This window comes from Ovis aries, chromosome Y (assembly GCF_016772045.2).
Source record: "Ovis aries strain OAR_USU_Benz2616 breed Rambouillet chromosome Y, ARS-UI_Ramb_v3.0, whole genome shotgun sequence".
In the NCBI taxonomy this organism is placed as follows: domain Eukaryota; kingdom Metazoa; phylum Chordata; class Mammalia; order Artiodactyla; family Bovidae; genus Ovis; species Ovis aries.
Window position 1 is genome coordinate 7,484,060 of NC_082741.1, and position 22,867 is coordinate 7,506,926.

The 22,867-nt window shown below is 36.3% G+C and overlaps 1 protein-coding gene across 4 annotated transcripts in view; it reads right to left on the bottom strand.

Annotated features, from left to right (window-relative positions):
- LOC132659055 (probable ubiquitin carboxyl-terminal hydrolase FAF-X) overlaps positions 1-22,867 on the bottom strand; it is a 140,898-nt gene that overhangs the window by 97,274 nt on the left and 20,757 nt on the right. For all 4 annotated transcript variants that reach the window (XM_060408678.1, XM_060408676.1, XM_060408677.1 and 1 more), the window contains exons 2-6: positions 18,443-18,694; positions 8,970-9,115; positions 5,383-5,462; positions 2,952-3,064; positions 1,281-1,499 (exon numbers count right to left, since the gene is read on the bottom strand). In XM_060408678.1, the coding sequence (XP_060264661.1) occupies positions 1,281-1,499; positions 2,952-3,064; positions 5,383-5,462; positions 8,970-9,115; positions 18,443-18,535 (651 nt within the window). In that variant the 5' untranslated portion in view covers positions 18,536-18,694. The remainder of the gene's footprint in view (positions 1-1,280; positions 1,500-2,951; positions 3,065-5,382; positions 5,463-8,969; positions 9,116-18,442; positions 18,695-22,867) is intronic.

Genomic DNA, 22,867 nt, shown 5'->3' on the forward strand with positions numbered 1-22,867 from the left:
ATGAGAACAGACTTATATAAAAGTCCCTAAGAGCCAACTTCCCTTACCAGGTCTACTGGTACTGTGCTTTTGCCTGTTTTTCTTATTTCTGCTGCTGCTGCTGCTGCTAAGTCGCTTCAGTTGTGTCCGACTCTGTGCGACCCCACAGACCACAGCCCACCAGGCTCCCCCGTCCCTGGGAATCTCCAGGCAAGAACACTGGAGCGGGTTGCCATTTCCTTCTCCAGTGCATGAAAGTGAAAAGTGCAAATGAAGTCACTCAGTCTTGCCCAACTTTGCAAGCCCATGGACTGCAGCCTACCAAGCTCTTCCATCCATGGGATTTTCCAGGCAAGAGTACTGGAGTGGGCTGCCATTGCCTTCTCCATTTCTTATCTCTACTGACATATAATTAACTCCTGTTTTCTCCCACCCTGTCTCCTTGAAACTGGTTATAATTTGGGTTAATATAAAGGAAATGATATATTCCCTATAAAATAAGGACAAATTAAAAAATTATTTACTTGACTTAAAAGTGTAAATTCATTAAAAACTATATTACTTAAAAGCAGAAAATCTACTTTTTTCACATACAGAAAATGTTCCTAAAAATATAGGAGAGAAAACACTTTTCAACTATCTTTGAAGAGCAGTAAATGTTGTATTTACAATCTGCCTTAAATTATTTTACAAATAAATCAAAAAGGCTACATAGCAATGACAAATTGCTCCAAAAGTTTTTGAACACTTAGTTTCTTCATCTCTCAAAAACTGGTAACAAGCCTACTCAATATTTTGAGTAGTCAATGCTCAACATTTTCTAAGAAACTGAATGCATTGTTTAAAAAAAAATGTATGAAAGCAAAATAATACAACCCAGAAAATCAGTGTTAACAGTCTTTACATGAATTTTTTCTATTGCTAAATATATTAGGTACAAAATATATACAGTAAGTACAAACAAGGTAATGGTTAATGTTCACTATTTATAGTAGTTATTTATGTTCTCTAAAGCAGAAAGCACTGAACCACTGCTATGAGGGGAAACAGATTAGATTCCTATGAGCATCTTCATCAACAAATAAATACAAATAAAGCTTTGTTCAAGCATAAAATTACATTTAGTACGATGCTCATGAGTTCAACAGTAATAACTCAATAATTCACATTAAATAATTTGTCTTTAATCAGAAACCTACATATAACAAAACAAAACTAAGGAGATTAGTTTTGCCACTGGAGTTCTAAGATAAAACAGAACAATTTTAATATTTAATTTTGAAATTAACAAACCAACACACTTTTGGTGATCGAGGATCTGAGCAATGAGCAAATAATTCATCTTCAGGTGACTGAGCACTTGTGGAAACTGATTCACAAGGACGTGTACCGTTGTAGATATGAAATTTGCAATGAGGATTTAAGGCCATGGCGAGAAGTTCTAGAAGTGGAAACCAGTCTTGGGACAACTTGGCCACACAAAGTTCCACTAGGCGATGAGTATTGTTAATAATGCATCTCTGTTTATATTGGGTGTGGAGGGATTGATTTACAAAGAGAAAACAGAAATTTCAATCAGAAAGATTAAAATCTTGTTAATGATCTCACACTTTCTACACAGATGATATGAATTTTAGTCAATTTTAAAAATACTGAGATCAAACTAACGTATCAGTACAATAAATTCATAGTTATTTACTTCATAATTGTATTTTACCCATTTCAAAAGCTATTTCAGAAGGGTTACAAACGCCCCAGAGGTTGTCTATTTCTGCTGCATGTGCACAGGAAACAATTTACACTTTTCTTTTTTTGGAGTTCATACTCTATAGTCAGTAATTCCAAAATCCAAATATTTTAAGTCATGTAAATTAACAGATATAAAGACATGTAATCTAAGTCTCAATTAAAAAGTCAGAGATCATTTCCAAAATGCATACTTCTATAACTAAAAATTTACACGTCAAATCAGAAAATGTAAGGATTTATAATTATGCCACAATCATTTCTACGAAATTGTCCAAATTCTGCTTTCTACATTGAAGTTCACAAAAATTATGTTTACTTCACAACTTTTGATTAATTCCATTTCAAAAATGCACAGAGGTTTGGACTAATTATAATCACAGTGCTTCAATGCTTCTACTAAGATGCAAACCTTTAACACTTTCAAAATCTGTGGAATACAAAGGTAAGTTCTTTAAAATTAACAGTAGCAAGAATCACTTTTGTTCTAGACTGAAGATACTGCCTTAAGAATTTGTGTTTCCTGATGCCAGTCACTTCAACACATGACCAATCTGAAAATAATTCGAATTTCTTTTGAATTGTTTTATTAAAAGTGAATTTGAATTCAAATCATAAACTTACAGGAGTACTGCTGCTGCTGCTAAGTCACTTCAGTCGTGTCCGACTCTGTGTGACCCCACAGATAGCAGCCCAGCAGGCTCCCCCGTCCCTGGGATTCTCCAGGCAAGAATACTGGAGTGGGTACTAGTTATTCAAATTTCCAGTGAAGACTTTTTTTCTCTCTACTAATTGCAAAGGTCAAATTGTGCAAGACACCATGACTGTCACTTCTGCTATAGTTTATCAGCTACATATGCAACGAAATCTCACACATCATTTGCTATCCAAGTATACTGGGGGGGGGGGTCTCTTATTATATTCCCCATCTGGAGTATTTTTCATTCTTACTAGTACATAAATTGAAGGACTCTTTTCCAATCAACCAACAAACACTTGATGAAATACAGTACTTGCATAAAGTCACAGGCACAGGGATTCCAGGTAACACACGAAACCAAGTTTTCATAACTCAGTATGTCAAGCTCATTCTTAAAGACCTTTAAGGGTATTAAATTTATCAGTAGACCTGATACATTATTCACAGTTATGTTTTCCAGAGAAAAACCCACAAGGACCACCATGTAAATAAGACCTCAGTCTCCAGTGTAAAGGATGAGACTCACATGAATTTCAAACTTCCAGCCACTCACTGCTTCATCCATAAGAATTTTAGTGAAAGATATTGTTAGCCCATCTCGGAAAAAACGTTGACATGCCTCACTTTTAACATCAAGACCTAAGAAAAGGTGAAAAATTAAACTAAGCATGACACAAAGTAAAAATTTCTCAGCCAATACACCATTAAAAATAAACTGTTATAAACAATTTTAGTTTCAACTGAAAGACAGTATTGTAGCTTTTGAAATAAGATACTGAATTATTGAAAGAGGTTAAAGATAACTTATTTACACTAAAAACATGCAACTGAAAAATAAAGTATTAATAAACTCAATAAACTTCAGAAACACTGAGCTATATTATACTACATCAAATTAATGAATGTAAAACTACATCAAATTAATCCAAGTGCTCTGAAATACAATACTATACTTTGTTAAAACAAAGAACAGTTACTAGGAAGATAAGGTATACAAACCACTCCATTCACTTCCTGAAAATATAGCTCAGAACTTTTAAACAGTAATAATTTAAATTTTTCATTTGGCTGTAAACTATCTGTTTATAATCAAATTGAAAAGGTGAATCCTGTCTTCTACTTCTAATTTAGTTCTTTTGCATTCTAAAATCTAAAGCATCTTCACGTGATTTAACAGAACAAACTTACAGCTCTATCACCAAAATAAGCATCTTCATGTGATTTAATAGAACAAACTTACATGCTTCCATCACCAAAATAAGACTTGTAATTCTTCACAACCCAGAAATATTGAATTAACACAATAAAGTATACTGCAGTTTGATTACTTATTGATAAATTAATGTCAGCTAAACCAGGATTTCCCACAAAAATGTAGACTTCACTTCACAGTAACTATGATCCCAGAAAAAAAGAGAAGAAAAAAATGAATGCTATTAAACAAAATAGCATTTCCAGTTTTTATTTATTTAATATTGCTAGGATCTAGAACAAATAAGCCCTTCAATAAATAAATACAGTGCAAACTAACCACACTGTTGAGAAAAAATGAGAAATATTTTTTATACAGTAATATATTTTCATAGACATTAGAGTATGTTTGTATAATCTTAAAACAAAAAAGCATGTATTAAATGTTTAGGATAGCTGCTGTGAAGATAAAATTATCACTTCTGTCATGGAGTCAGAAAGATTTCCCAAGGTACCACACATGTTAAAAATAGGCCTAAAAACATTATACTTCGTAAATATATCTCTGAATAGTTGATTTCAAATCTTCATTGGATGGCCCAGAAAACATAATGATACTATATTTTGTTTTAGCCTTAAAGGCTGTAACTAAGTAAAATATATAAGAACTCATCTGCTACAAGAACTCAGTTATTGTTTTTGAGCAAAGTCATTGAAAAATAATGAATTGCAACAGAAAATTTTTATATCTGGGTTAAGAGATTTTGCTAATTGCTTTAAAACAAACACATACACACTTAGGCGATCTTTACTTCTCAAGACCTTTTTCTTTCTCAGAAAAAAACCTTTGCGTTTAAACAAAAGTCAAATATATTATCTTGACAGTTTATTACAAAGATAACAGATGGGGTTACCATTAGCATTTCCATTGCTTTCACAGGCTTTTTTACTAAATGACTCAAAATGCAAAGTAAAATAAACTTTACTGAATTTATTTGCAAATTTAATGTATTTCTCAAACATTAATGGCTTAGGTACAAAACAAAGTCCACAAAAATAACTGAAGTCACGTGGCCTTATAGTACTTTTAAATTATAAAATATACTATAACGTTATGCTCTTCCACAGGTTTCCCTGGTTGCTAAACTGGTAAAGAATCCGCCTGCAGCGCAAGAGACCCGGCTTCAATTCCTGGATGAGAAAAATCCCCTGGAGAAGGGATAGACTACCCAATCCAGTACTTTTGGGATTCCCTGCTGGCTCAGATGGTAAAAAATCCACCTGCAATGTGGGAGACCTGGGTTGGGAAGATTCCCTGGAAGACAGCATGGCAATCCAATCCACTCCAGTATTCTTTCCTGGAGAATCCCCATGGGCAAACGAGCCTGGAGGGCTACAGTCCATAGGGCTGCAAACAGTCGGACATGACTGAGCAACTCAGCACACCCATGTGCTAGAAAATGTTTCTGACTTTCAAGTGACAACCACTTTAAAAATATGGGCGGGGGGGGGGGGAGATTCTATCTGTAAAAATATGAATAATCACCAAATTCTGCTTTCAATTCTAAAGGTCTTAAGGTCCTTATAGCTTGTCCAAATGTTTCCATGAATGATTGCTGTAACTTTAACAGCTATAAGCTCTACTGGAAAGTTTAGTCTAGTGTAATCTAGAATTTTATAACTGAGAAAAGCAAAGCCATCAAGAACAATGTGAAAATATGTATAATAGCATGCATAATGAAAAATACCATAAAATACAAACTCACCTTTTTTACTAAGATCAATAGCAGCTTCTAAAAGCACTTCTAATTCCCCTTTTGGCAAAACTGGAACCACCCAACGAGGTCTAAAAATTAATACAGAACTTTAAAATGCTCCAGTTGTTGAGCACAAATAAAATATCATAAATAACTTTAATGATATTTAAAATCACAAATAAGTTTAATTTATCTGCTACAACTGCTTTACTAGCAAAAAGTTTTAAAACTCTGACTGTATTATATAGTCACCATACAATTTAAAAGTTTGGCAAGTTACATGCTTAGTGCTACAAATACAATTTTTTAAAGCACTATCAAAATTCAGATATAACATTAAGAAGGAATTCATTTAATAACTTTCACAGATGACAAAAACTAAAAATACTTATTAATTAATTATATAATCATTATTATAGTAAATAAGAAAAAGTGTTGCTTTGTGGTTCAGGTTTACTAGTAAGAAGAAACAGTCTGACAGTCTTTTTCTTTTGTGCCTTCTTCACAACAAAAGAAACGAGGCAAAAGAAATGAGGAGAAAGAAATATGGCTGGTTTCTCAATTCACATCAACAGAAAATTTACCAACCCTTCCTGAAGATTATGTGAATTTTATCTTCTCCAAGACTTCATACAGTAAGTACACTTCAACATCAAAGCAATTATGCAAATACCATCGTATCCAGCTAGGTTTCTCAACTATCAGAAAAGCTCAGTCATCCAGGAATCAATCTACTACTAACTCACTACTCCTAAAGCAGGGGTCCCTCCGCTACATACAGAGGTGAGCAGTGGGTGAGAATGAAACTTCATTCATACTTAAAGGCCCCCTCTATAAGTCACATTGCTGCCTGAGCTCCACTTCCTATTATATCAGCACTGGCAGGAAATTCTCATAGGAACCTGAACTCTACTGTGAATTGCACATTCAAAGGATCAAGGATGCAAGCTCTTTAGGAGAACCTAATGCCTGATGATCTGAGTCTGAGCTGAGGTGGGCTGGGGAATGGCTCAAATACTAATTATTAGCAGAGAGATTTGACTGCACAGAGACATCAACTGCTTGCAGACTTATATCAAAACCCCATTAGCAAGTGGCAAGTGACAATGGGGTGGCAGGCTTTAAGTTAGAATCCCACACTTGTTTTAGTCCACATGTGACCTCCCATTATTTTAGCTATCACTTCCAGCCCTGCCTCTTTCTCGGGGTGCACCATGCACCTGTCTCGGTTGCACTTTTCATAAGACCACAAGCTAACCTAGCCACAGTGAGTAAAAAATAAATGTCTCTGAAGAGCTTCTTTGAAAGGAGTGAAGACCCAATGATGAGACAGCAGAAAACTGGGGAAACACAGAGGAAATAGCAAGAGTCCTTCTTAAATTACATGTTCATTGCAACAGGTGATTCACATTCTCCAAGCCCACTATGTGGCAACCAGCTATCCATCAAAGTAATGAGATCTTCACTAGATGGAGACCAAGCAACCTGCATTAGAAGACAAGCTGCTAGAATTTTTCAGAAGTAAAAAAAGGTGAACAAAGAACAAAAGCAACTACTGAAGGCCACCACTTCACTGAATGTGTCTGCACTGAGAGCATCATTCAAACTGGCTAACTGCATTGCTAAAGCTTAGAAGCCCTTTACTGTTGGTGAGTGGCTGATCCCACCTGGTGCTAAAGACACAGTTCAAAATGTGCCAAATGTTCCTCTCTTGGGTAGCACCATAACTAGACAAATTGATGAAATAACAGAGGATACTGAGGTACAACAGTTAGGATTAATGAGTCACTATGGTACACAATCTAGGTTAAGTCTTCCTTTGTTGACAACAAGACAATAGGATATGTTGTGTACACTTTTGCTACCGGCCAACAGTACAGCTTTTTTGACTATGTATCAGGAAAATGTAATGGGTCATTTTGTATTGGTATATGCACAGACAGAGCAGCTGCCATGACTGGTCTGCTTTCTGGTTTCACTACTTGTGTCAAAGAGGTCACTTCTGACTGTGTCTACACAGGGTCATCGTAGAGAAATGCTAGGTACCTGAAAAATGTCACTTGAACATAAAGTTACACAGGATGTGATTAAAATAATCAACTGCACTGAACAATATGCCCTAACGCAAACCTGTTGACACAGCTATGTGAGGAGATCAATGCAAAGCACATATCTCCTGTCTTATACAGAGATATGACATTGCTTTCTAAAGGCAGGTCACTAGCCAGTGTTTTTCAGTTATGAGTGCCACTCCAGTGATTTCTTTTTAGAAAACTGTCACCCCTGGCAGCATATTTTTGTGACATAGAATGGGTCATAAAACCTGCTCGTGTGACATGTTCAATCTGCTCAATGAACTCATTCTGTCACTTCAGCTGTGCTCAAGTTGGCAGATAAAGTAGCTGTGTTAAAAACAGACTAGAATCATGGCGATGAGTGAACACTGGAAGTTTTAACACACTTCTAACATTAGCAGAGATTTTGAAAGAGATTGAGACAGGGACTTCTTTATCCCAGCTAGTGCATGATCTGGAGAAGGCAATGGCACCCCACTCCAGTACTCTTGCCTGGAAAATCCCATTGACGGAAGAGCCTGGTAGGCCTGACGGAAGAGTCCAAGGGGTCTTGGACTTAGAGTCCAAGGGGTCGCTAAGAGTCGGACACAACTGAGAGATTTCACTTTTGCTTTTCACTTTCATGCACTGGAGAAGGAAATGACAACCCACTCCAGTGTTCTTGCCTGGAGAATCCCAGGGATGGGGGAGCCCAGTGGGCTGCTGTCTATGGAGTCACACACAGTCGGACACGACTGATGCGACTTAGCAGCAGCAGCAGCAGCAGTGCCTGATCTCAGCTTTCAAAGGAGTCTGAGTATTACTTTCCAACCACAAAAGACTCACAGCTGGGAAGGAATGGACCAAGACCCATCTGTGAAGAAGCCAGGTGAATCAACTCTGTCCATGCTAGAGGCAGATCAACAACCTGCGATCACAAATGACAGCGGCCTTTAAATTATTTTTGAGACATCTTCAAATCTCCATACATTCTGAATTAAAGTCAAGGTGGAATATACTGAGATTTTCACAAAAGTACCAAGAAACCTGCCTCCATTTCCAACAGCCTTTCTTTTTCTACAGCGAGAATAATCAAAACAAACAAAGTATGGAGTAAACTGGACATAAGCAAGACACTTCAGGTGTCACCGTCTCCCATCATCCCCAGATGGGACTGTGTAATTGCAGGAAAACAAGCTCGGGGTTCCCACTGATACTGTATTATGGTGAGTTGTATAATTATTTCATTATATATTCCAATGTAATAATAGAACTGCCCAATAAATGCAACATGCTTGAATCGTCTCAAGAAGATCCTATTTTCAAGCAAACTGTATTCAATATCCTGTGACAAACTATAATGGAAAAGAAGATGAAAAATATATATGTACAATGGACTTGTTTTACAGTAAAGAAGAAATTAACACAACAATGTAAATCAATTATGCCTCAATAAAATAAATTTTAAAAAACCTAAACAAACAAAAAACCCTCAAAAAAAAAAAAACAAAAAGCAACTCCCTGCCAAAACAGTGACCTTACCGGTTGATCATGTCATCCAACTTTGCCAGGTCAGCATGAGGAAATGCAGGTTCCTCATCTTCATGTTGAGGTGGAGCATCACCTTGACCTTGTTCATCTGGAGGAGTTGCTGGGGAATTCTCATTGGAAGAATCAGGCGATGAGGTCTTAAAATGAAATATTATAGATTAAAATTTTTATAGTATATGTACAATATTTAGCAGTTCAGATGCCAACACAGGTTAGATGAAAAATATATATATTTTAATTGTCAATATATATCTGTAAATACTTGATAAAATGAAGATCACACTGCTTCTCTTTTCCTGTCAATCTATGAGAATTTTTCCATATAATTAATAATCTTATAATAAGAGTGAATTAATGGCTATATAATACTACATGAATTATCTTGATGAGAATTAACATTTGCTGCCAAACAGTATAATCACACTGAGCCTTCTTAATTACAAATCTTTATACAAAACTGGAAAAGAGACAGAAACTTCTGAGACTACAAGACAGAAGTCATCATGACTTCTTCCTCCTCCTCTCTTAGGGCAATCTCTCTGTTAAAAGTTACATACCAGGTCCTAAAGACTCTTAATCACACATCTTGAAGACACTGTGCACAGGTGCAAAGGACTGTGTTAAGAAACTGAGGCCTCCAGCCAAGAGACATCTGAGAGAGCCACGTGGAAAGAAGTCCCCAAACCCAGTCAAATATTCAGAATAATGTAATCCAAGGTGACAAACTGACCAAAACCACAAGATAATATGACAGAACCATTTAGTTAATTCATTCCCAAAATCTTCATGCACCAAAACTATGACAAAATGGGTGTTTGTTATTCCAAATTACAAAAAAAGAAGAAAGGACAGAACTTAGCCAAAAGGCTACATAAAATATAAATGCTTAAAAGCAAGAACCCAAAAAGAAAGAAGTATAGGAAAAGACTTTTGCTTTACAATACAACTAGTAAGGAGTTTGTAAGCTGTTATTTCTTCTTAAACTAAAAGAGCTGAACACTGCTATACATCTGAAACTAACACACTATTGCAGATTTACTATACTTCAAAAAAGTGGGAAATATTTAAAAAATAAAAGAGCTGAATAAAATGAAAACCAACAACGGTTCTCAGATTAAGCAAAGAATTAAGGTCAAAGTTAAAATGATCAAACACAAAATGAGAAAAGAGTTAGGGGAACACTGGAAATCAAAACTGCCAGAGCAGAAAATCACAAGTATAAACCTCCATGGAAACCAAACCAGCAGTTATAGCCTTAGCTGCAGTTTCATTTTCCAAGTTTTAGTTAGCTGTAGCGAACCGCAGACTAAATCAATAAAATCAAAAATTCAAAATATAAGTAATCAGAAGTTTTAGACTGTGAGCCACTCTGAGTAAACAGATGAAATCTCAAACCATGCTGACCCTGCCCCACCTGCCTGTGCCCTCAACAAGAGTATCATGAGTCTCTCCCAATTATGAGATTGCTTTCATAATGCAGTACTTCTGTTCAAGCAACCCTTATTTTATTTAATTATGACAACCAAGCACAAGGTAGGTGATTCTGGCAAAATTCAGAAATATCAAAGAATGCTGCAAAGTACTTGGTTTAGGTGAAAAGTTTTAAGTTCTTGAATTAACAAGGAAAAGAAAAACCACATGCTGAGATTACTAGGACCTATGGGTATGAATAAATTTTCTATTTATGTGAAATTGGGAAGAAGGAAAAAGAAGTTCAACGGAAGTCTGCTGCTCCACCTCAAACTGAAAGTTAAATCCACAGTACATGAGTACTTAGATGGAAAAGGCATCACACTGTGCAAGATATTTTGAGAGTACATTAATATGCTATTACTATTACTTATACTATTATACTATTACTGCAAAGTTCTATTTTATTATCAATTACTGTTAATCTCTTAGTGCATCTAACTTAATAAACTAAACTCGATCACAGGTGTCAATGTTTAAGAAAAAATATAGTTATCAATGTACACAGAAATGCTACCTTCAAGTTTCAAGCATTCACTGAAGGGTCCTGGAATCTTTTCATTGGGAATAAAGTGGCCTGGGGCAGGGGGAGGTACTATTGTATTGAGATAAGAAAACCTAAATTATAATCGATTAATTGCTAGAAGCTCAATATGGTAAGTCTGAGAGTTGAAAACTCCAAGGGGTCAAAACTTAAGGGGACTCAGTACATTTCTAAGCTTTACTTCCAGAAAGTCTCATCAAGCGTTCAAAATGAAGACTGGAAAAAAATTCCCTGGTGTTCCCACTAGGATGGACAAGGTAGCCATTCTGAAATATGTTCTTCAAGCATTCTATTCTTAATAGGGCTGATCCTCAGGAACCATTGCCTAACCTACTAGTTTTTTTATTAGAATCTAACCAACTTGCAGCTTCCCTGGTAGCTCATCTGGCGAAGAATCCAGCTGTACTGCAGGAGATCTCGGTTCAATTTCTAGGTTGGGAAGATCCCCTGGAGAAGGGATAGGCTACCCACTCCCGTATTCTTGGGCTTCCCTTGTGGCTCAGCTGGTAAAGAATCCACCTGCAATGCAGGAGACCTGGGTTTGATCCTTGGGTTGGGACGATCCCCTGGAGCGGGGAAAGGACACCCAGCTTCAGCATTCTTGGGCTTCCCTGGTGGCTCAGAAGGTAAAGAACATCCAGCAATGTCGGAGAGAAGATCCCCTGAATCAACTTAACTTTCTCTAGTAGTTACATATGGTGGAGAAGGAAATGGCAACCCACTCCGGTACTCTTGCCTGGAAAATCCCATGGATGGAGGAGCCTGGGAGGCTACAGTCAATGGGGTCATGAAGAGTCGGACTCGACTGAGCAACTTCACTTGCACTTTTCACTTTCATGCACTGGAGAACGAAATGGCATCCCACTCCAGTGTTCTTGCCTGGAGAATCCCAGGGACGGAGAACCCGGTGGGCTGCTGTCTATGGGGTTGCACAGAGTTGGACATGACTGAAGCGACTTAGCAGCAGCAGCAGCAGTTACATATTATGTGAGACAATAAAGAAAGCTTGAGTGCTGAAGAATTATCTTAGCTGTTACTCATAATTTGTTCAATATAAGCAATAACATATTTAAAAATTAGATATTTGGGGAAATGAAAAAAAAACAATATCAATGATATAAAGGACCACAAAGAGAAGTTATGAATAATTTATTACAAGGAACTTAAAACTACCCATATAACAGTGAATGTACAGATCAGTTACATATGTATACTGCCAACACTAAGGCAACCACTATAAAAGTTAAAAAAAGAGCTCAAAAAACAGAGATATGAATGGTATGTTAAAACAGGAGAGAAATGGGAATCATTAAAACCACAAAAGATAGAAGCAACATGGAACACAAATCTAAGGACAAGAGCAAATAACAGAAAATAGTAACAAATATGGAAGGTATTTATCCAACTATTTCAATAATCACATTAAACCTCAAAGGTCTAAATATACTAAATAAAGGGCAAAGATTGAGTGGATCAAAAAGCAATTCAGGAACTTCCCTGCTGGGCCAGTGGTTAAGAATCTAGAACTCAAGTTCAATGCCTGGTCAGGAAATGAAGATCCCACAAGCTGCAGGGCAATTAACCCTATGAGCTAAAAACTGAGTCTGTGCACTACAAAGATCCCACAGAATGCAACAAACAATCCATGTGCTGTAACTAAGACCTAACAATGGTCTGTCTAGTCAAGGCTATGGTTTTTCCTGTGGTCATGTATGGATGTGAGAGTTGGACTGGGAAGAAGGCTGAGCGCCGAAGAATTGATGCTTTAGAACTGTGGTGTTGGAGAAGACTCTTGAGAGTCCCTTGGACTATAAGGAGATGCAGCCAGTCCATTCTGAAGGAGATGAGCCCTGGGATTTCTTTGGAAGGAATGATGCTAAAGCTGAAACTCCAGTACTTTGGCCACCTCATGCGAAGAGTTGACTCACTGGAAAAGACTCTGATGCTGGGAGGGATTGGAGGCAGGAGGAGAAGGGGACAACTTCACCGACTTGATGGGCCTGAGTTTGAGTGGACTCTGGGAGATGGTGATGGACAGGGAGGCCTGACATGCCGCGATTCATGGGTGGGGTCACAAAGAATCAGGCACGACTGAGTGACTGAACTGAACTGAATGCAGCTAAATAAATATTTTAAAAAGGAAAATTCAACTTTATGCTGCATTTGCCAAAGACAAACATAAAGTTCAAGGAAAACAGAAAGACACAGAAACAGACCCATAGCAAGAGAATCAAGTGATCTTTGGCAAAGGGACAAAGACACAAAGATAATAACAATGGTAAAAAGAAAGGCTTACAACATATAATGTAGCAAATGAACAGCCACATGGGAAAACAAGAATTCAGAGCCTAGACCGTAACCCTCACAATTAACTAAAAATGGATCAGACTTAAATATATAACACAAAACTGTAATCCTCTCAGAAGATAAAATAACAGAAAATCTAGGTGACCTTGGGTTTGATCCTAACTTCAGATGTAATAACAAAGGCAGTTAAACAAGCTGGACTTCACTAAAATTAATGATTTTTTTTCCATGAAAGAAACTGTCAAGAGAATGAGAAGACAAGTTTCTAGGACAGAGACTGGGAGAAAATATTTGCAAAATAAAGTAGAGCTATCCAAAGCTTAAAAGTGAAAGAAAGTGAAAGTGAAGTCGCTTGGTCGTGTCCGACTCTGCAGCCCCATAGCCTATAGCATACCAGGCGGCTCCTCCGTCCATGGGATCTTCCAGGAAAGAGTATGGAGTGGGTTGACATTATATGTCCCACATTGTAGGCAGATGCTTTATCATCTGAGCCACGAGGGACTCCTCAAATTCAACAGTAAGAAAACAACTTTAGCCAAAAAATAGGCAAAAGACTGAAGAAACAACTCATCAAAGAGGACTAACAAGTAATAACTACCCACTGGAAAGATGTTTAACATCACAAATCATTAAGGAATTATACACTAAAACAATGAGATACCAAAACATACACATTTGAATAGCCAAAATCTACAATCTTGACAAAACCAAATGCCAGTACAGCCTCTTATAAAATGCTATTTTACTTTTTACAAAACTAAGCATATTTTTATTATATAATCTAGCAATTACACTCCTTAGTGTTTATTCAAACAAGCTGAAAAATGAATGTCCATACAAAAATCCCACTGTTGTTTAGTCATAATTTTATTTGTAACTGCCAAAACTTGGAAGCAACCAAGCTGTCCCTCAGTAAGTGAACAGATAAAATCTGTGGAACATCCAGAAAATGGAATGTTTCACACTGATTAAAAATTAAAAACAGCTACTAAGCTATGAGAAGATAAAGAACTTTAAATGCATATTAAAGGGAAAGAAGTTAATCTGAAAAGATTACACACTGCATGATTCCAACTATATCACATTCTGTAAGGGGCAAAACTATAGAGGCAAGTAAAAGACCAAGTAGGCTTCCCATGAGGATCAATGATTTAAAAAAAAAAAAAAAAAAACTTCTCCTGCCAATAAAGGAGACTTGGGTTCAGTCCCTGGGTTGGAACGATTCCCTGGAGAGAAAATGTCCACCCATTCCTGTATTCTTGCCTGGAAAACCCCATGGACAGAGAACCTGGTGGGACACAGTTCATGGGATCACAAAGAGTTGGACACAACTTAATAATTAAATAAACACCATCAAAAGACCAAGTAGTCACCAGGGATTCAGAGAAGGGAAGGATGAAAAGGCCAAGCAGATTTTAGTGCAGTGAAACTGTTTTATTATATTATACTAAGTATGTTTGGAAAACTCAGCAGTGGCCACCGGACTGGAAAAGGTCAGTTTTCATTTCAATTCCATAGAAAAGCAATGCCAAAGCATGCTCAAACTACCGCAAAATTGTACTCATCTCACACGCTACTAAAGTGATGCTCAAAATTCTCCAAGCCAGGCTTCAGCAATACCTGAACCATGAACTTCCCGATGTTCAAGCTAGTTTTAGAAAAGGCAGAGGAACCAGATCAAATTGCCAACATCCGCTGGATCATCGAAAAAGCAAGAGAGTTCCAGAAAAACATCTATTTCTGCTTTACTGACTATGCCAAAGCCTTTGACTGTGTGGATCACAATAACTGTGGAAGATTCTGAAGAAATGGGCACACCAGACCACCTGACCTGCCTGTTGAGAAACCTGTATGCAGGTCAGGAAGCAACAGTTAGAACTGGACATGAACAACAGACTGGTTCCAAATGCAAAAAGGAGTACATCAAGCCTGTATAATGTCACCCCGCTTATTTCACTTATATGCAGAGTACATCATGAGAAACACTGGGCTGGAAGAAACACAAGCTGGAATCAAGACTGCAGGGAGAAATATCAATAACCTCACATATGCAGATGATACAACCCTTACCGCAGAAAGTAAAGAAAACTAAAAAGCCTCTTGATGAAAGTGAAAGAGGAGAGTGAAAGAGTTGGCTTAAAGCTCAACATTCAGAAAACGAAGATCATGGCATCCGGTCCCATCACTTCATGGCAAATAGATGGGGAAACAGTGGCTGACTTTATTTTTCTGGGCTTCAAAATCACTGCAGATGGTGACTACAGCCATGAAATTAAGACGCTTACTCCTTGGAAGGAAAGTTATGACCAAGCTAGATAGCATATTAAAAAGCAAAGACATTACTTTGCCAACAAAAGTCTGTCTAGTCAAGGCTATGGTTTTTCCAGTGGTCATGTATGGATGTGAGAGTTGGACTATGAAGAAAGCTAAGAGCCAAAAAATTGATGCTTTGAACTGTGGTGTTGGAGAAGACTCTTGAGAGTCCCTTGGAGTATAAGGAGAGCCAACCAGTCCATTCTAAAGGAGACCAGTCCTGGATGTTCTTTGGAAGGAATGATGCTAAAGCTGAAACTCCAGTACTTTGGCCACCTCATGCGAAGAGCTGACTCACTGGGAAAGAGTCCGATGCTGGGAGGGACTGGGGGCAGGAGGAAAAGGGGACGACAGAGGATGAGATGGCTAGATGGCATCACTGACTTGATGGACATGAGTGTGAGTGAACTCCAAGAGTTGGTGATGGACAGGGAGTCCTGGCGTGCTGCGATTCATGGGGTCGCAAAGAGTCGGACATGACTGAGTGACTGAACTGAAGATATCTTTGTCAAAACTGACAGAATACAGAAAAGACCAAGTGAACCATAATGTAAACTATAGAGTTTGTGATAATGATTCATCAATATAGTTTCACTGATTATAATAAATGTACCACCTTTATAAATGAAGATATTTCTGCTCAAGTCTTCCCTGACTCTAAAAGCCCACTAAAAAAGTATAATCGAGAACAATTTTAAATAGTAGTACTCAGGGGAATAACGAAAGACAATAACAAAAACAATGAGTGCTATTTTAAAAAGGAGATAATATCCTTCCCAACAATAATCTTCCTTTCTCCTGGCAAAGTGGTACAACCCATATTAATATGTGACAGCTAGAGATGGAAGAATTATTCGAGATAAAAGGAAATCTCTACACACATAAGAGATCTAAATGTAAAGATTAATGACTCAATTACCCCATATCATCCCAAGTCACTATTTTCAATGTGAATCCATCTTATTGGTTCAACATACGTCTAGCTAAAACTGATATAACACATTAGAGGAGAATGATCAAATCACAATCCCAGGTAGACAAACCGAGGTCTCAACTAGTAAAAAAAAAAAAAAAAAACCAGCAGATTTAAAACTAAATGAAACAAGGTTAGGGCTTTCCTGGTGGCTCAGTGGTAAAGAGTCCTGTCAATGCAAGAGACAAGGTTTGATACCTGATCCAGAAAAATCCCACATGCGTCAGAGCAACTAAGCCTGTGCATCACAGCTACTGAGTCTTTGCTTTTTAGACCCAGAATACACAACTGCTTAACTGCTGCAACTACTGAAGCACTCTAGAGTCTGTGCTCTGCAACAACAGAAGCCACCCCAATAAGAAACCCACCCACTACAACTAGATGGTAGCTTTCACTTGCTGCAAGTTGAGAAAAGCCCACAAGCCCACACACCAATGAAGATCCAACATGGCCAAAAATAAAATTTTATATAAAATTTATATATAAATATATATATCATATATATTATATATAAATAAATATATTTATATAAATTATATATATATAAAGAAATAAGATTATATACTGAACAGAATATATGAAACGAATACTGAGGAAATTGCATTTAACTGACATGTACAATGAATTTTAAGAGGCAGAAATTGAAATTGCCCACGCTGGGGTGGAGGGCCCCACAGGGATGTGCCTCTCACTCTCATTGTCTCTCTCTCTGTTCTGTCTCTCTGTGACCTCACAGACCATAGCCTGTCAGGCTCCTCTGTCCATGGGATTTTCCAGGCAAGAATACTGGAATGGGTGCTATTTCTTACTCTAGGGGATCTTTAGCAACATTTCAACCCTCAATAAATTTCCATGTGAGACACCAGAGAACAGACTCTCTACTCACAAAGGAATAATTTACAACCAATACAAGAAGTTACCCAGAAAATCTCTAACTGCTTGCAAATGAAGCATCATGTTTATGAAGTATTCTTTACAAATAAAAATCACCATACAAATTTTAAAACATTAACTAAATAACGTAAATGCAAACAGACATCAAAAGTCATGGGATATGGTGTAACAAAAATTTATAGGATAAAATACATGTCTTAGAAAACAGAAACACTGAAATAAAAGTGGAACAATCACCTTATCTAAACTAGAAAGTTCACTTACCTAAACTAGAAAATGAAAAACAAATTAAAACCTAAGAAAGCAAAAGGAATAACTATGAAAATTTAAAAACAGATACATGGGAGGAGAAAAATGAAAGCCAATACTTTTGCAAAACTCTTTTGCAAACTTCAATGAAATGCATTACCCTCTTAACACAATAAATTCAAGTTACCAATATTAGCTACCAGAATCAAAGAATTACTGTTAATGTATGTTTTAATATATTCATCATATGCAAATTCTTCCAGAAACAGGGAAAAAAAAAGATTTTGTCAGCCAGCACAGAACTCTGATACTAAAATCTGTATTAAACTCTTTATTAATATTATTTCCTCTATGGTTATTTTAAAAATATGGAATCTGAACATTAAACATTCTATTACTTAGTCAGAGGTATAAGGTAAACATGAGTACAAAGATGAGACATGAACATAAACAGCTGACTTGAGTCAATGTTGATAACTAAAGGAGAAATGACTGATTTTACACTTTTGCCCTCACAATCATACAAAGCCTTATGTTAAAAAGGTACATTCTCAAGCATATGTAGGTTTCCTATTACTAAAAGCCTCAGTGACTTACTTTAACTATAACTTAAAATGAAAATAGTTTTTTATGATTACTTAACAAATTACTCGGAATATCTGTCATTGTTTACTAATTCAAAGCACCCAAAACAATACAGCCTTCATGTCCTACCTGATTATGGAAGGGGGGCTGAGACTGTCCATCAGGAGCCTGGCCCTGGCTGTCATTCCCTCCTACCGGAGAGCCACGAGTAGTGGCTGTCATACTCAAAACAGAAAAGATTTTTGCTATTTTGTCTGTTTATTTAGTTGTTGTAAGAGAAGAAATTACAGTTCACTTATAGGAGACGAAGCACCAGGATATATCAGCCTTAAATATCTCCAATTCAAGGACAGACCATTCTTGCAGAGACCATTTCACTACCTAAAAGTAGAGGGAACAAAGGGTATATTTGTTTAAAATATTAAAAAAATAAATAATGAACTATTCTAAGTTTAACATATATATTGTTAACATCACCAACCTCTACAATCAATAACAGATGGCTGTAAAATTGAGAGACAGAAGTAAAACATAAACTTTTATAAATATTGTTATTCAATAAATTTATATAGTCTTTATATATAATATTCCAGAAAAAATGCAAAGTTCTTAGTTCATATTTTTTACTTACAAAAGAATCTAGAGAATGATCAGTTTTTGCCTTAAACATACTGCAAAAATATAAATACTTAAAGGTATACTGCTCTTAAATAAATAAAATTAAAAGCCAAGTTAACAGAGAATGTAAAGGTAGTAGAGCAAGAAAATTAATTTAAAAAACACCAGAAGTACTCATAGAGATTACATAAGCAAACATATACATACATATTTCCACAAGGTCACTGGAAGATCAGACTCTTTCACCTAATATCTTTCAATACTCAGACATTCTCATTCAAATTTTATATTACATGGATTATTTTTTAAACTTGGGAGAAATTATATCATCTTTTGAGAACTACTGCTAACAAAATTAAATAATTTTTTCTTACATCTCAAAAAAAACGAATTCTCATTTAAACAGCTGTTTAAGTCTAACATTCTCTTTCTTCTAGGCTTCTTTACGTGGACTTCTGATCCCACTGTATATGCACCACATGTAAAAGGGCCTTGATCTAAGACTCAGCTCCTCCATTTCTTTCTGGATCCATTTTTCTTGGTCAAAAATATGCTTAAATCTCCCCTCCTGAAAATCACAAAGATCTGTCCTTTTGCACACATTCTTGAAAAGATGTGTGATTCTGGTGTTTCATCATGTGGTCTGTGTTGAAAATTATTTTTAAGGCTATACACTTACGGAAGTGTCATGGCTGGCTCTGAAAAGAAACCGGTTTGTGTAAAGCTGCAATCAAAATTTTATGTGTGAGTGTTTGGGGGAGGACAATAGAGATACCTGTTCCAGAACCAAGACCCCACTTAGCTTTCCATAACTCGTCAGGTTACACAGACTTTGTGATACCAAAGAAACACAAAGGTCTAAGAAATTAAGTAATTTAATCAAAGCACAGCTAAGAAGTTTGTGGAAAAGAACAGAGCACAGGTAAAACACAGGTAATAAAATATACAATCCTAGAATTAATCCTATTTCTCTTTAAAACAATACTATTTCCTGACATGGGGAGGGGTCCTACATTTAGAAAGGTGGTAATGATAACCCTGTATGCAAGACAGCAAAAGAGACACAGATATATAGAACAGGCTTTTGGACTCTGTGGGAGAGGGAAAGGATAGGATGATTTGGGAGAATGGCACTGAAACATGTATAATATCATATATGAAATGAATTGCCAGTCCAGGTTCAATGCATGATACTGGATGCTTGGGGCTAGTGCACTGGGATGACCCAGAGGGATGGTACGGGAAGGGAAGAGGGAGAGGGGTTCAGGATGGGGAACACATGTATACCTGTGGTGATTCATGTTAATCTATGGCAAAACCAATACAATATTATTAACCTCCAATTAAAATAAATTTTAAAAATAAATTAAAAAATTTTTTTCTTCACACACTTTTCCCTTGCTTTGTATTTTCTTTGACATTTGAGGTTATTTGAACTAAAGCATCTTAAAACTATATTACTCCATCATTTTATATCTGCCCATATCCTTCTATCTAGAGACACATCTTAAGTAACCTAGCAAAAGGAGTAAGTCATTCAATAAGTCATTGATAACAAAAGAGTAATCAATCAGTGCAAAGGGAAACAAAGCGGCAATGCAATTTCCCTCCCCTCAAATAAAATACCTTTCTCCCAGATCATAACTATTATTTCTTGCAAAGTCTCAGTGTTTTGTCCAAGCAGCAATTCAGCACTACAAAGACACTATATCCTAAAACACTAAAGAGCAATTTAGAAATTATTCAAATCACTTAAAATGAATTCAGCAATGTTAGATTTCCTTTAGATCACAGCATTTTTCCTCATATTCAAACTTCAGTATTTCAACATATTTTCAGGACTAGAAAAGTATCACTTTAGTTAAAAGTCCATACCAGAAGAGCAACATCAGCAAGAGGGCAGCTACAGGCACTGGTTCTCCCACATAAATAGTAAGTTAACAGCAATATGTGGATCAAAATATAATTCTGATACAGCTAGAAACTGGTTAATATAGAGCTTCCAGACTCAGGAGAGTTATTTAATAGAACAGAGAATTGTGAGGAGCTTAACAGTACACTGAGTTTTATTTACACTGGTTCATTTCCCAACCCAATGTAGCTCAAAGTAAAAGAGAGAAATAATATCCAATTCTTGGCTCCAACTGATGCTTCTCCCAGGACAGAAGTAATGAAGCGGAACTTAGGTCCAGATTTCTGGCTTTCTTAGGGATTTCCAAGTACCCTGACAGAAGCACAGAAGAAAAGCACACAAAGCCAATAACGTAAATGCCTAAGAAGGTCTGAGAGCTCCTCCATCTAGGTAGCCTGACTGGTGAAGGTTTCCCTCTACACAAAGGCAATCAGTGAAGTCTGAAACTCCGGCTGTTTTCACCAATGAACCCTAACTCAACAACAAAAAAATCATAAAGAATACCAAAAAATAGGGAAATAAGGCCTTATCAAAGGAATACACAACCAACCCTGTAGAATGTTTTTCAAATGTCTTAAAACTGCAGAATGACCTGAAAGAGAACACAGATAAACAAAACCAGAAAATACACAGAGAGAATTTCAACAAAGAACTCCAAAATGCACACTAGACACTCATGCCTAGATACCTAACAATCAGAAGTCAGACTAAAAGAGAATCTCAAAAGGAGTAAGAGAAAAATGACTTGTCACATGACCTGGCACCTATATATGATTATCAAAAATTCCCCTAGCAAAAATTTGCAGGCTACAAGAATAATGGTAACTCAAAATGCTGAGAAGAATTTTATTAAATGTTTATCTCGAAAACTTGAGATTATTATGTACTTTTTCTCCTTATGCTATTAGTTTGCTTACATTGATTAATTTTTGTACACTGAACCACACCTATACTCCAGGAATAACTCTCACTTAATCACTGTATATAATTCTTCTAATATGTTGCTGAACTCAGTTTGTTAGTATTTTGTTGTTTACTTTGCATCAGTGTGTACAAGGGATAGTGGTCTGTAGGTGTCTTTTAGTCTGTAGGTTTCTTCAGTCTTTGGCTGAAGCAGCAGCCTAATGCTGGACTCAACAAACATTTCCTCCTCTTCAATTTGTGTAAATATTTCAGAATGTCACTATAAAGATATTATTCAAATATATATAACTTGAATGTTTGAAAGAATTCACAAGTAATATCATTGGGTTCAGTGCTTTTCTTTGTTGGAAGATTTCTGATTACTGGTGAAGTCTTCTTAGCAGTTTTATGTCTATGCAATGATTTGATCCTGATCAGTTTTAATGTTTCTAGCTATTTCTCCGCATCTTCTAGTTTACTTAATTTGGTGATGTATATAATAGTATAGACTATTTTCTTAAAAATCAACATGTTTTGGCCTATGTGTTATAAGTGTTATATTTCCAGTTTCATTTCTAGTTTCAGCAATTTCAGTCTTCTGTTTATTATCACTCTCATTTGTCAATTTTACTGACTTCTTCAAAGAGCAGTTTGTTTTCACTGATGTTCTCTGTTTTAGTTCTATTCTTTATCTCTGTACTAATCTTTATTATTTCCTTCTTCTTGCTAACTGTGGGGTAAGTTCTTTTCTAGTACCTTAACTCATCAAGTAAGGCTGTTATTTAAGATCTTTTTAAAATATATTTTAGCAACAAGGAACAAGAATATTGATGCAAAAATTCTAATGAATACTGATGCAAAAATCCTTACCGAAATACTCTATCAAATCAAATTCAACAGCACATTATGGTTTAAACACTACAACCAAGGAGGATTTTCAAACCAAACAATGTAATTCTCTACACTAGAAGAGTAAAGGGAGAAATACCAATGATCATCTCAACTGATGGAGAAAAAGGACAAAACTGAACATCCTCTTATGATAAATAATAAAGAGAAGGAAATCCAACATAAGAAGCCAAATATGAAAAATCCACAGCAAAAACCATAATACTGAACCA